The following is a 12,119-nucleotide window of genomic DNA, read 5'->3' as shown; positions in this document are numbered from 1 at the left end:
CAATGTTAAAATGGGTTAAATAAACTTTATCCTTATATTAATAAAACGCAACGTGAAATGTTATGTTATCATGTGCATTGCAGTGCTTCCGTTTCAGGGTTGTATTGATACATTTACGTGAGTCACCTTCAGGTATCATATTATTTACGTATTATTATTTAAGGTTTCTTAATAAAAACAATTATTGTTTGAACACATGCATATGTGTGACCAGTTTTGTTTCAAATTCAAATGCATGAGACAAAATACTTTTTACACTATATAATTATTTATTACAATGGGCTTTCAAGTAAATGTCAAGAGAAAGCGAGGTGAAAAATGGCGGCATTAGAAATATAGACGTTGTAACGTTATAACGAATGTTGAATAATACTACAAATTGTTTTGTAAAAGTAGTATGTTTAAAAATGTTAGATTTTAAAAAAGTTTAATAAAAGTTCTTAAAAACGTTATCTAATTACCTGGTATGCTGTTGTTTTATAGTGATGGGTGCACAAATGAAATTAGAAATAAATATTATTAAAAAATACCTCAGAAAAGAATGTTTTCAAATGATCATAAAAAGACAAAGAAAATCAATAAAAAAGAAGAAAAAACAACTTCATACTGCTGAGCGTAGGGTTCGAATCTATGAATGCAAATCGCTGAACTTTCAATGACGTTGACTTACAAACTGTATAATTACGATAAAAAACGTTCAATTCTCACACATCTACATTGCCAATATCGAATTAAATTGCACTTACCGTTTAACGTTGTGGTTTTTTTTTCAAGCACAAATCTTTTTCCATGTTTTTTTTTTAAATGCTAAAATGGAGTTTTTTTATTCAATTTTTTTTAAATCAGGAGACGAAATATTCAAGAGTGTGGTCTTACCTTGAACTTGCAACGTTACTTTCTGACCTTGGAATGTCCCTACAATTTGACAATGCCATTCTTCTCCATTATTGTTTCTGTTAACATTACGTATTTGAACGGAAATCCAGCCAGTGCCACAATCGGTTTTATATTTATCTCTTTCATTTAGAAATCCAGTACCAGTACATTTTTGTTGGTCGATGTATGCGGTTCCATTATCATTCACTTTCCAGGATATAAAGCTATCGATTGGACTAAATGTGCAATTCCATGTAAAAGATGTGTTTTCAGATACAATGCCATTAGACGGCTCAAGTCTGATGTCTGCAAAAACTAACAAAAAAGATAAAAATTAAAAAAAACACTTGTGAATTTTGTAATATATCATGTCACTTCCTTAAAGAGTAAATAAACTTTAAGTAAACTGTTTTGAACTGTAACCATTTATTTGTGCAACACTCTTGAGATTGTATGCAACGAAACTGCAAAATGTCATTTTTAGGCAATGCAAATATGGTCTAAACGTTCTTGGCGTTGAATTGGAAGTATGGCAAAGTGATTTGCTTTAACAACTTTAAATATTCATTTAAGCCTTTACAAATAATTGTACAGCAGATTTAAAACAAATGAGAATATAAAAAATAATACTTTCATGTGTAGCACAGAGTAAAAGTAAAATGTTGGCAATGAACGACGACCGATGGCTGTCGGGCATAAATCGGTCATTGATTATTAAGCTAATTGTTACCTATATTTCATGAAGTCATCTATTCAAATTATCATTCATGGCCTAGAACTTATTTTCGATACAACTTTTTAATTGTCTTTCGGGATACAATATTGTTTTGTTTTTTTTTAAGCAGTAGAACATTGGCATCAATTTTAAAGATATTTCCCAAAGAAAATTGGTTATGTAAAAGATTATATCTGGAAGATCTCCTGTCGGGCTCAGTTTTTTTTATAAATAATCAAGACCGAGCTGGCCGTGTCAAACCGTAATCAATCTGCCCTGACGCATCTTCCGTCAAAACACTTTACACCGGGGAGAAATCAAAACGTTACGAATTGGCTATCGTATACGTTACCTGGCCATAACAATGTTGATGAAACGGAACATAACAAAACAATGAATGACAGGGAGTATCGGCACACTGAAGTTCACGTGGCAAGTTTTGTGACAGTATACCAGACTGACCCAGCATCAAAAGTATTTACGGTTGCCACGTTTGCTCACGTTCATCTCGTATTTTTACCTTACCTAGATTAACATGGAAAATTGAAACATTTACAACAAACAATCCTGGGAATTTCGGGAAAATATAACTAACTAGGCCAAAGAAGAGGCAAAACCACCCCGTTTGAAATTATTTTTAATGACAGTCTTGTTTCACTTGATGATGCGTGATTCTTAATAGATAATCTTCGGAACCCATGGGTATTGATTTCACTGAACAACATTCATGAAGTATATAGTTTATGTAACAAGTACGCATGGGTTACTCAGGATGTTGATAGTTGGACATGTCACTTTGAATGATTATACAATGTCCTGGATTCTTGTGATTTCCACAGTGAGCATTTAAATCAAGCTAGAATATATAAGTCAATGTTAGAAAATAATATAAACAATCCATTATACAATCAAAATGTCACAAATTACGGAACATCACGCTGACAAAAAATAGTGTAGTTATTTTAAAAGCTAAATCCCGTATGCGGCTACGACGAGAATTCATATTTTGTTCTGAAGTGCAATCTTGAGAGAACTTTTTCAGTTGAGCTTTGATACTGGCATAATACCGTCCATATGTGAGGAAATCATTATTTGTCACATTTTGATATACCTAATGTCAGACCCCCCTGTCCACATTACATAAGAGTGGAATCAGTTAATAAATAATGGACAAAATATTATAACGGAAGGTGAGCAAAATTGGTTAAGGCGCAATCGTCTTTGACGTGAGAATCATGTCTTAAACGGTATAATTCGCCACAATAATTAAATATTTGCATCATTTATTGGCTTACGCATTAGTTTTGATTATTGTGACATTGACATGCTTTTACTAAATGTTATTCACACAGCCATTGACAGCATTTACTGCAAGTATGCGTCCAATTATTAGCTATTCTGGTTCACGTATACTACTTGAGTAAAGATTAGAGACTCGGCTCACCGACAATATACTTCATTTTCGCAAATGATCTAGTGATGAAGATCAATAACATTAACCATGTGTTAAACGAAGATAGACGAGTATGAGAGAAAGGACCCGATACTATTATATGCAGATGATATAGTGTGGAAAGAAGTCATCCAACCTATTTTTGTCAAAGTGCATGATTTGGTCAAGACAGTGGCGATAACTTATTAACACTGAAAAATAAAAAAATGTTTCCACAAATGTTGCGGGTAGACCGATCAACGCGAGCTACCTTTAGTGCTGCAAATTCATAGGGTAAAATGACATCTACGTGGTCTATGTCAGCCAACAGCAAGTTTTATATACCAAATTGTTCGTCTAGCTAGGTCTGTAGTTTTCGGAATGGATATCCATTTGGCTCAAGTCCAAGATGGCGTCAAAAATGGCCGCCAAAGTATTCTAGAATATTAATGTTGGCTCTTATTTGTTGCCACTTTTTATTTCAAGTGAAAATTTGCCTAGAAGATGTCACTTAAAGCGTTTTACATGAAGAGGTTTAACTTTATTGGAAAGAAAAAACAGATTACTTTTTTGCTTTTTATACCTTAATATCCCAAATAATGCTAAACGTATGGGTTCTTGCTTTGATACTCTTGTTTATGCTTAAACAGAGAAGTATTTATTACTTATTTTGTTATTCCACTATTGAAATGTACTCCTGAGAGTAATGCTTTAATGTATTCATATCATATCTGAAGAATATTTGTTTGTTATTAAGCAGTAAGACATGTAAAATGAGAGGCGCTACATCAAAATAGTTCTACAGTGTAAGGTATTTCGTACTTGTTCTATCAATTATTTCCCCCTATTTTGTGTTTCTGTCAACTTATAGCTTCTTTGGTGCAGTCTATGTTACATAATAACATAATTATCAAGGAATATGTTCATTTGCTTCTGGTTATTAAATGAATTACTGTTCAAATCGTGCCCCACCCACTGTTGCGAGAAAGTCTGACCCTTTGATTATACTGATTATATGGTATGACAATGTTTACGTAAGTAAATAAATACAAGTTAAATATTCATACGCCGGCAGTTTATTGAAGTTACACAACTTGTGAAATATGTTAACAGTATACAAAGTAAGTAAGGGCCATATCTAATGCAGGAAAAAAAAAGGAATTCTAACTTCCTTTGATCTTGCATAGTGCATAGTTACGTGTTGTGGCGATTATACATGAAAATTGTATGTACACGAGGTCACAAAAATTGCACTGTCTGTATATTATTAACCAATAAATATCCCCTTTATATATTATGTTAGTGACCTTTGACCTACTGATCTTAAAATCAATAAAGGTCATTTGTGAATGATCAACTTCCCTACCAACTTTAATGATCATAGGACAAAACAAACAGAAGCTGGGTTTTCTCTGAAAATCGGGACATAATGATCTTTAGGATACATTAATATTTCTACAAAATATATAAATGTAACGTTCTTCAAACTGCAATATTAATATTAAAGTCTCTTTAAACTCTATATTTGATATTCAATCAGTCACTTTAGTCAGATTCACAATGAGCGAAAGGAAGATAGATGTCTCAGCTCTTGTATAAACATTATGCAAATAAATGAAGATTCAATCATCTTAATGATTTAATAAAAATCAAGCAAAACAAATAAAGTTTTCGTAATATACGTCTACACACTGCAAATTCAATTTAAATGCTACATTTAATATTTTTACTTAAATTTCCTCTCGCTCACTGACGCCCGAATATATCACTTTCGTTTTGTTCTCAAGATCTCTGAACTTGTATACAGTAAATAAGTTATGCAAATAAATTGATATTAAATCATCAAAATCATTATTTTTTGAAAAAAGTATTAATATCATTTATGAAAAATGCGTCTACAAACTGCAAAATTATTTAAAAAATTCATTTTAAATACTATATTTATTATTTTATAAGTCACTTTCGTATTTTTCAGTGTGAGCGAAAGGAAGATCGCTGACTTTTAATATAACTTTAAATCATGCAAGTTATTGGGGTATAAATCATCATAATGACTATTTTTGACAATAAATATTATTAATTTCTGATAATATACGTCTAGAAACTGCAATATTAGCATAAATTCCAATTAAAAAGCTTTTTTTTTATATCTTATAAGTCACTTTCGTATTTTTCAATGTGAGCGAAAGGAAGATCTCAGAACTTATGTATAGAAATTATGCAAATAAATGACAATTAATTCAATATTACGATTATTTTTTATTACAAATATAACAAGTTTCTAATATCATTCGTCTGCAAACTGCACTTTTATTGTAAAATTCTAATCATTATAATAAATAATTCTAATTTGCCGGACTGCATTTATTTTATGATCATATCATTCTATAAATGTCACTTAAGCAAAAAGCTTACTATTGTCTATATTTGACTTTATCACAATAATATAATTGTAACAGTACTATACTTGAAATTGTTTTTAATGATGGGGAGGGGGGTAATAAGCAGGAGAAATTAAATAATTGTCCCCTTAACAGTGAGTTTTATTTCACATAGCCTAAAATAATATAGATGATTCTTATACCACAGTGGTATTTTCCCATTTTTTAATTATAAAGATAAAAAAATATGGAGTTCTCCTTGGTTACATTTAACATCCTACTGATCTACTACTGATACGGACGCTGATGATAAACGGACAACATATATAGTATCAACGTATTCTTCGTTATGAATACTGGTCGCGAACGCGGATCATGTGCCGTTTTCGATTATCAAGCATTAATTTTTTGTATGAATTCTGTATGATTCTCCTTTATTGTTTCTACATGCTAGAAACAATGTCTTGCAACGACAATTAATTGATAGTATGCCTTTCAAACCATAAATGTTGACGAATCTGCGGTTCTCTGCAAAACTTGGTTTTTAGTGTCTGCCTGTACTCTATTCATACAATACGGGTTATTTTCAGATAAATTCTATGACCTTTTCCGTCACCTCAGGGTTAAACAGATGGCCTTTAATCATGATTTCTCCGCCATTAACGTCACGCTCACACGGCGTTTCACGGTAACAACGCTCTGAAGCTGACAATAGAAAATTGTTTGTTCGCTTTTTCACGTTTTCGGTTTATGTTCGCTCAACAAAGTCACGTATAGATGGAATGCATGCCTTTCTTTATGTAATTATGTGCTAATGTGAAAAACGATGTTTAGTATAGCCTCTTAGTCCTATTAATAAACAAATGAATTATTGCGAAAGAAAATCACCTTTTTCAAAGTGCTTGTGTATGGTCTATTAAAAGTATTGACACTTCTCTAACAGGATTTAAAACGAACAAACAAATGGTTTTATTACAAAAACTCAAGGGAAGTCATGTACGAGTTTACTTAAATTCAAACATGCTACTCTATGTATACAAATGATCGTCCGTCATTTTGATCGTATGATGACCCCTTAGTCATTTAAATATCATAATGATTGTGTGACGCGTTGCATAACAAAATCAATTTGTATAAACTGTTAATGAAATACTTGAGTATGGTGTTGAGACAATAATGATCAATATTGCATGACACTTCTTTTGCATGATTTAATATCCTTTTCAGTAGCAAAACACACTAAAGGATATGGTGATATATGGAGGAAAGTTTTTTTCTAACCGTAAAAAGATGTATACGTAGAACAGTTATTAGATGTATTATGATTATGCAATTCTACAAGGCTTAAACCGACACCGAAGCATTTTATCAAAGCAAAAACATAACCCCTTTAGAATAAAAACGAAGTGTTTTTTTTGTATTATCTAACTTTAGTCTGCTTGTCTGTGTTAACAACCCTCATTATATCAAATGATTGTTAAACAGAAATTACAAAATAAACATTGTCTTTTATATTTTCAAAAATGTTTATGTTAAATAAGTTTGAAATCATTAGTATTATATACGTAATATTCCATAAAAATGCTTTTCTCTAAGACCAGTGTTCAAAGAAAAAGTCACCATGCCAAAACATGTTAATATGGGAACATTTTGAGCTTCAGCTTATACAAAAATTTGTACATACCTCTGTGATCGACGATGATTAATAAAGAGAAGAACTCTTGTAACAATTTTACGAAAAAGCTGATTTCTTTCTTCATGGTCTGTCTGAAAAATATCAAAAATGTCGATATCTTATAAATAGAACTCACTTTTTTAATTAATATGAACTTTTGGTATTTTTGAAAGTTTTATACTGGTGTTGGCCAATTCGAAACTATTCAATAGGATATAAAGGCTTGACGGGCAGAATAAACGCAGCGTAAATAAGCAGAAGCATGAATGCTTCACTCGGATAAAATGTGATGAATCTTTACTAATATTGAGCAGATACTATTTAATAGGACTTCATTTAAACAAAAGCTCATAATGAAAATAAGACTATTTTAGTCCTAGATGCACGATTTATACACTTTTGTTGATGTCTACTAAGTTATGCTATATGAGAAATATATAAGGTGTGTACAATGTTATTTTTTTTTTTTTTTTTTTTGGGGGGGGGGGTGTATATTATGTCATTACTCTGCTAGTGAATTTCAAGGCAAGGTCAATTTTGACCTAGAGATCACAGGTCTAGTTCAAATTTGATCATGGTTCGATGATTTTGGCAGAGTAATGCCCCTTTGACTTTGAAAAAAGGGACATTTTCAGTTTCCGTCCATTATTTACCCAAATGTGGTACATATTGATATATCATAAGAATACATTGGCAAAGTTTCAATTTGGTCATGGTTTGATGATAGCTGACAGAGTTATATCTCTTGAACTTGATAAACATCTGAATTTTTTAGTTTCCATTCATTATCTCCCTAATGGTTGTACACATTCCACTCAAATTCGACATATAGATACATCTGGGGAATAAGCAGTTCTAGTTTGAATTTGGTAATGGTTCAATGATTTTGGACACAATTATCTCTCTTGAATGTTCGACTTTTCAGTTTCAAAATTCATACTTTTGTGGAAATGTATGTAATCATTGATTTGGCAAAGAATATGCAATATGCAATTAACAAAAGCTTACGCTGAATAGTTTCAGTGCCTTGAACTTTGTATAAAGTGATTTGTGTTAACATTAAATAGTTTTAAGGGCTTTGAACTTAAAATAAAAAAACAATAGTTTGTGCAAACAAATTTGGAACTGAATATTATAACATTTTAAATTCTGGCTGTATGCCAGTTCCGTGGCTTGACGACACATTTCTAGTTCAGAAAAAATACATGCATTTTTAAAGTTTTTGGTAGATTAGATAATTGGTACTTTTTTAGATAATTTATCATTTTAATTTACTAAATTTATGTCGGTTAACCCATTACTTCATGAGCATTTTGTGAAAAATGGCTGTTTTCATTGAAAAGTCTCCCGTTACAAGTTCAAATTGCTATAATACTATAAAAACTGCTTCAACACTAATCAAACTTGGCACAAATGTTAACTGGACCATTGCCCTTGCAACAACATGCTCAGGCTTAAATTTTCTGTTACCATGGCAACGAGGGGATATCTCAAAATTGCAAAAAAATTGCTATTTTGCGTTGATTTTTTCCATCAAAAGTGATTTCAAAGTGCTGCAACTTCTCAATGGATTGAGATAGAGTCAAATGCTTTTCAGTGTTGGTTACACGTTACCTTATAATCAATCTGGGGTCATTTACAGCCTCTCACAAGTCCAAGATTTTCTTGGCGATGAGGGGGACTCCGCCCCCCTTCATCCCCCCCCATACAGAAGGGGGCACATCCCCCTTCTGGCAACCCCCTGATGCATCTTTTGGTTGGGGGGCCGCGCCGAAAAAGAGGTCACTTTTTAACAACATTTCTCAAACAAAATCAAGTGTTTGGGGCTTAAATAAGGCATGTTTTCATCATTTGAGACAACAAAAAGGGGGGGTGAAAAAGGCGTTAAAGGGGTGTATATGAAGTAATGGGTTAAGGTTGAATAAAGTAATCAATAACTACTTACGTTTAAAGGTATCCTTGTTGATAAAATCACTTCATTGGTTATAAATACATCTCTCCAAAACGTCCTGGTTATAACGATTAATATGTAAACAGTAGTTAAAGCAAAATACATTATATACCTATAACGATAAAGTTGAAGGTCGTTTTAGTGATAAATGACATTATCGTTACTATAAAGTATAACATTTCAGACATTATATGTTTTTCTTCTCCAAGTACAATGTCCATTTACATAATTGATTATATGTTATAATTATATATCGAAATGCCTTTCACATTTATCCGTTAACATGTTTAAGGTGGTATTTAAATGCATAGAGAAAATAAAAATCTTCAAATACTCAATCATCTCTTACAATTTGTGTTTTCTTTAAATATTCACTTCTTTAATATTTGTATTCAAACATTGAAGGTATAATGTCCCTGTCTGTTTATACATGTCCATGTCAACTGATTTGGAATACATTTACAGACTCGGGTACACTGTAATCTCGGTCATAAAATAGACGAAGAAAAAAAATCAGAAAACAAAATTATTTAACCCTTTGCATTTACATGTATCCCGTTTTAAATTACAACTTGTATATAGAAAACGTTTTGTCATGGTGGGAATTAAATGTTAAAATGTGTATAACATGTAACATTTTGCATGACAAAGAAACACATGCAGTTTTAAAAGTAAATGAAAGTTTAAATAATTGGTACTTTGTTTAAATATTTTAGCATTATTTTATATATTTACTATAATAGTGATGTCGGTTCATGTTTAATATACGTTAAAAGGTATACTTGTTGATAAGATAACCTTACGTGGGTACCAATACACCGCTTCATAACTTCCTGATTTGAACGATTTGTGTATTTTAAGTATACATTGCATACCTATTACTATTGAGTTGAAGATCCTTTAGAGATAAATGACATTATCTGTACTATAAATGTAAAGTATAACACTGTCGACATTATATGTTGTTGTATTTTTTTCCATTCCAAGTACAATAACCAATTACAGAATTGACGATATATAATTAATATATATCGAAATGCCTATATGTTTATTATTCATTCGTTAACATGCTTTAGGTTAAATTTAAATTTATAGAGAAAACTTAAATGTTTAAATACTCTATCCATCAATCGTACAACTTGTGTTTTCTTTAAGTCGTCAGTTCCTTAATATTTTATGTATAATGTGTCTGTCAGTTGATACATGTTGTACATGAATTTAATTAATCATGTCTGTTCATAATGGCAAATTAGCTAAATTTGCTTAGGTTATTTTGAACTAATCTATTGTTTGACTAATGAATATCTATGAAATTTTAGATACAGTATGGTGAAAGTTTCGTTTGTATAAAATGGCGTATTTCTTTCCTACGTTTTTTGTATAACATGCGTGCGTACAAAATGCGTTTGATAAAAGCGTTTCTGAAGCGTGCATCGTTTCCAAGCGTAAATCGTTTATAGTTTCTTGTATATGTTTCCGTTTCTCGTGCGTTTGCCATCCTCAGGAACTTTAAGCGTTCGTTTGCGTCCGTGTTTTTGCGTCTGTTACTAGTGAAAAGTTAAAACAAATGAAAGGTATAAACGAATATCTTAAATAGATCATTTTGTAAATTTCCACGGGTTTCTTAAAGATGTAAAAGCTGTTAGTCACTCTGACTCACGAAATCAAAAAGAATGATTGTGTGATTTGAGTGTTTCTTTATTTCCCAACTAATTGCAATTTGTCCTCATGATCACATGTTTACAGAGCAATGTGAATTGAACTGATCAATACATGTAATATCATTTAAAACAATTAAGGTAAGTCACATCCCTTTAATAATAATATCATAACCTAAACTCTGTAAATACATAATTTTATTTTATGCTTTTCAGTGGATTACTGATTTATCCGTGAAAATTATATTTGATAATTTCACAGTGAAAATTATCAAAAAATAATTTCACTTTTTTCAATGACGAAACTACTTTTTTAAGATTTTCCCCATGTGGTACCTCAATTTTATTTTTACTGACAATTCTGACAATGTCAGGCTGTTAAAAGAAATAGCAAAACTGAAATAAATAAATAACTTAAATGTCAAAAGAAATAAAGAGAGAAAACTTACTTCTATTCCTTCAAATTCCAATCACCAAATTTCGTCTCTAAATTTTTTTGTTTCGTTTTTACAGTCTGAAAAACACATGCAAAACTGCTCTTGAAGACATTTGGGCATATTAAAGTATCCTACGAGCAATAACTGCCGTATGCTTTATGAAAAATTGAAAAGCATTGACAGCCATCACTCGTAAAATAAGTAATAACCCAGCGTTCCTTACTGACCTTAGCAAGCTTCCAAGTTTTCCATATTCATAGCTCCTTTTCTGAATGTTTTCACTTCTGTCAACGCTTATTTTTTGTCTGTTACAATCCTCAAATAAGTTTTCTCTCTTTTAAAAAGGTGTATGACTAACAAATCCAAATTATATCATTCTGAATCTTAAACAATTATTTTCCTCCCATGAAATACACAACTTTAAAAAAATGGCTGCCGCTTACATTTTACAAAGCCAGGTCTAATATAAATTCGCAGTAAGTAACAGAAATATGGATGGATGGTTGGACTTTTTCTCCTACAAGAATTGTTTGTTTTTATTATTAAAACAAGCGATCATTCATATTTTTTTAATAAAATGAATAAATATCATCATCATTTTACCTTGATTAGCGGACTTATTTTTCAGCTCAAGACTTCTTGTTTTAAATGAGAAATTCCGTCTAAATGGGGCTCTCAATGGGGGAAACAGATTTTAATATTAACGTTAAAATTATGAAAATTTCGTTTTAACTTGTTTATAAGCATAAAATAAAAAGAAAATTTGTCTGTTTGTTGTGTAAGATGTAATTTTATTTCATCTCGTGAACTTTAAAAACAGTATTCTCACTCGTGGCTACGCCACTCGTGAGAATACTGTTTTTAAAGCCCACTCGATGAAATAAAATTTCATCTTACACACAAACAAACAAATATCCTCTATATTATGCAGTCTCATCATATCTATAGGTATACATGTATATAGCATTACTAGTTCGCATTATCTATTTAATAT

The 12,119-nt window shown here is 31.2% G+C and overlaps 1 protein-coding gene across 1 annotated transcript; it reads right to left on the bottom strand.

Moving 5' to 3' along the window:
• Positions 1-823: 823 nt before the first annotated feature.
• Positions 824-7,498, bottom strand: LOC132719529 (uncharacterized). Its single transcript, XM_060703305.1, has 2 exons — positions 7,089-7,498; positions 824-1,191 (listed from the first exon to the last, which is right to left on the bottom strand). Exons 1-2 carry the CDS (start codon positions 7,162-7,164, stop codon positions 824-826), a joined length of 444 nt encoding a protein of 147 aa, XP_060559288.1. The 5' UTR covers positions 7,165-7,498.
• Positions 7,499-12,119: the final 4,621 nt, after the last annotated feature.

This window comes from Ruditapes philippinarum, unplaced genomic scaffold (genome assembly GCF_026571515.1).
Source record: "Ruditapes philippinarum isolate M1 unplaced genomic scaffold, ASM2657151v2 ctg3778_1_1_1_1, whole genome shotgun sequence".
NCBI lineage: Eukaryota > Metazoa > Mollusca > Bivalvia > Venerida > Veneridae > Ruditapes > Ruditapes philippinarum.
The sequence above is the reverse complement of the archived record's forward strand: the minus strand, read 5'-3'. Positions and strand labels throughout refer to the sequence as shown.

What these genes read in the sequence shown, in the direction of transcription:
- LOC132719529 (XM_060703305.1), bottom strand. Translation starts at nt 7,164, where the DNA reads ATGAAGAAAGAAATCAGCTTTTTCGTAAAATTGTTACAAGAGTTCTTC. An exon ending in AATCATCGTCGATCACAGAG is followed by an intron (nt 1,192 to 7,088) that starts GTATGTACAAAT and finishes CTTTTTTGTTAG; the next exon opens with TTTTTGCAGACATCAGACTT.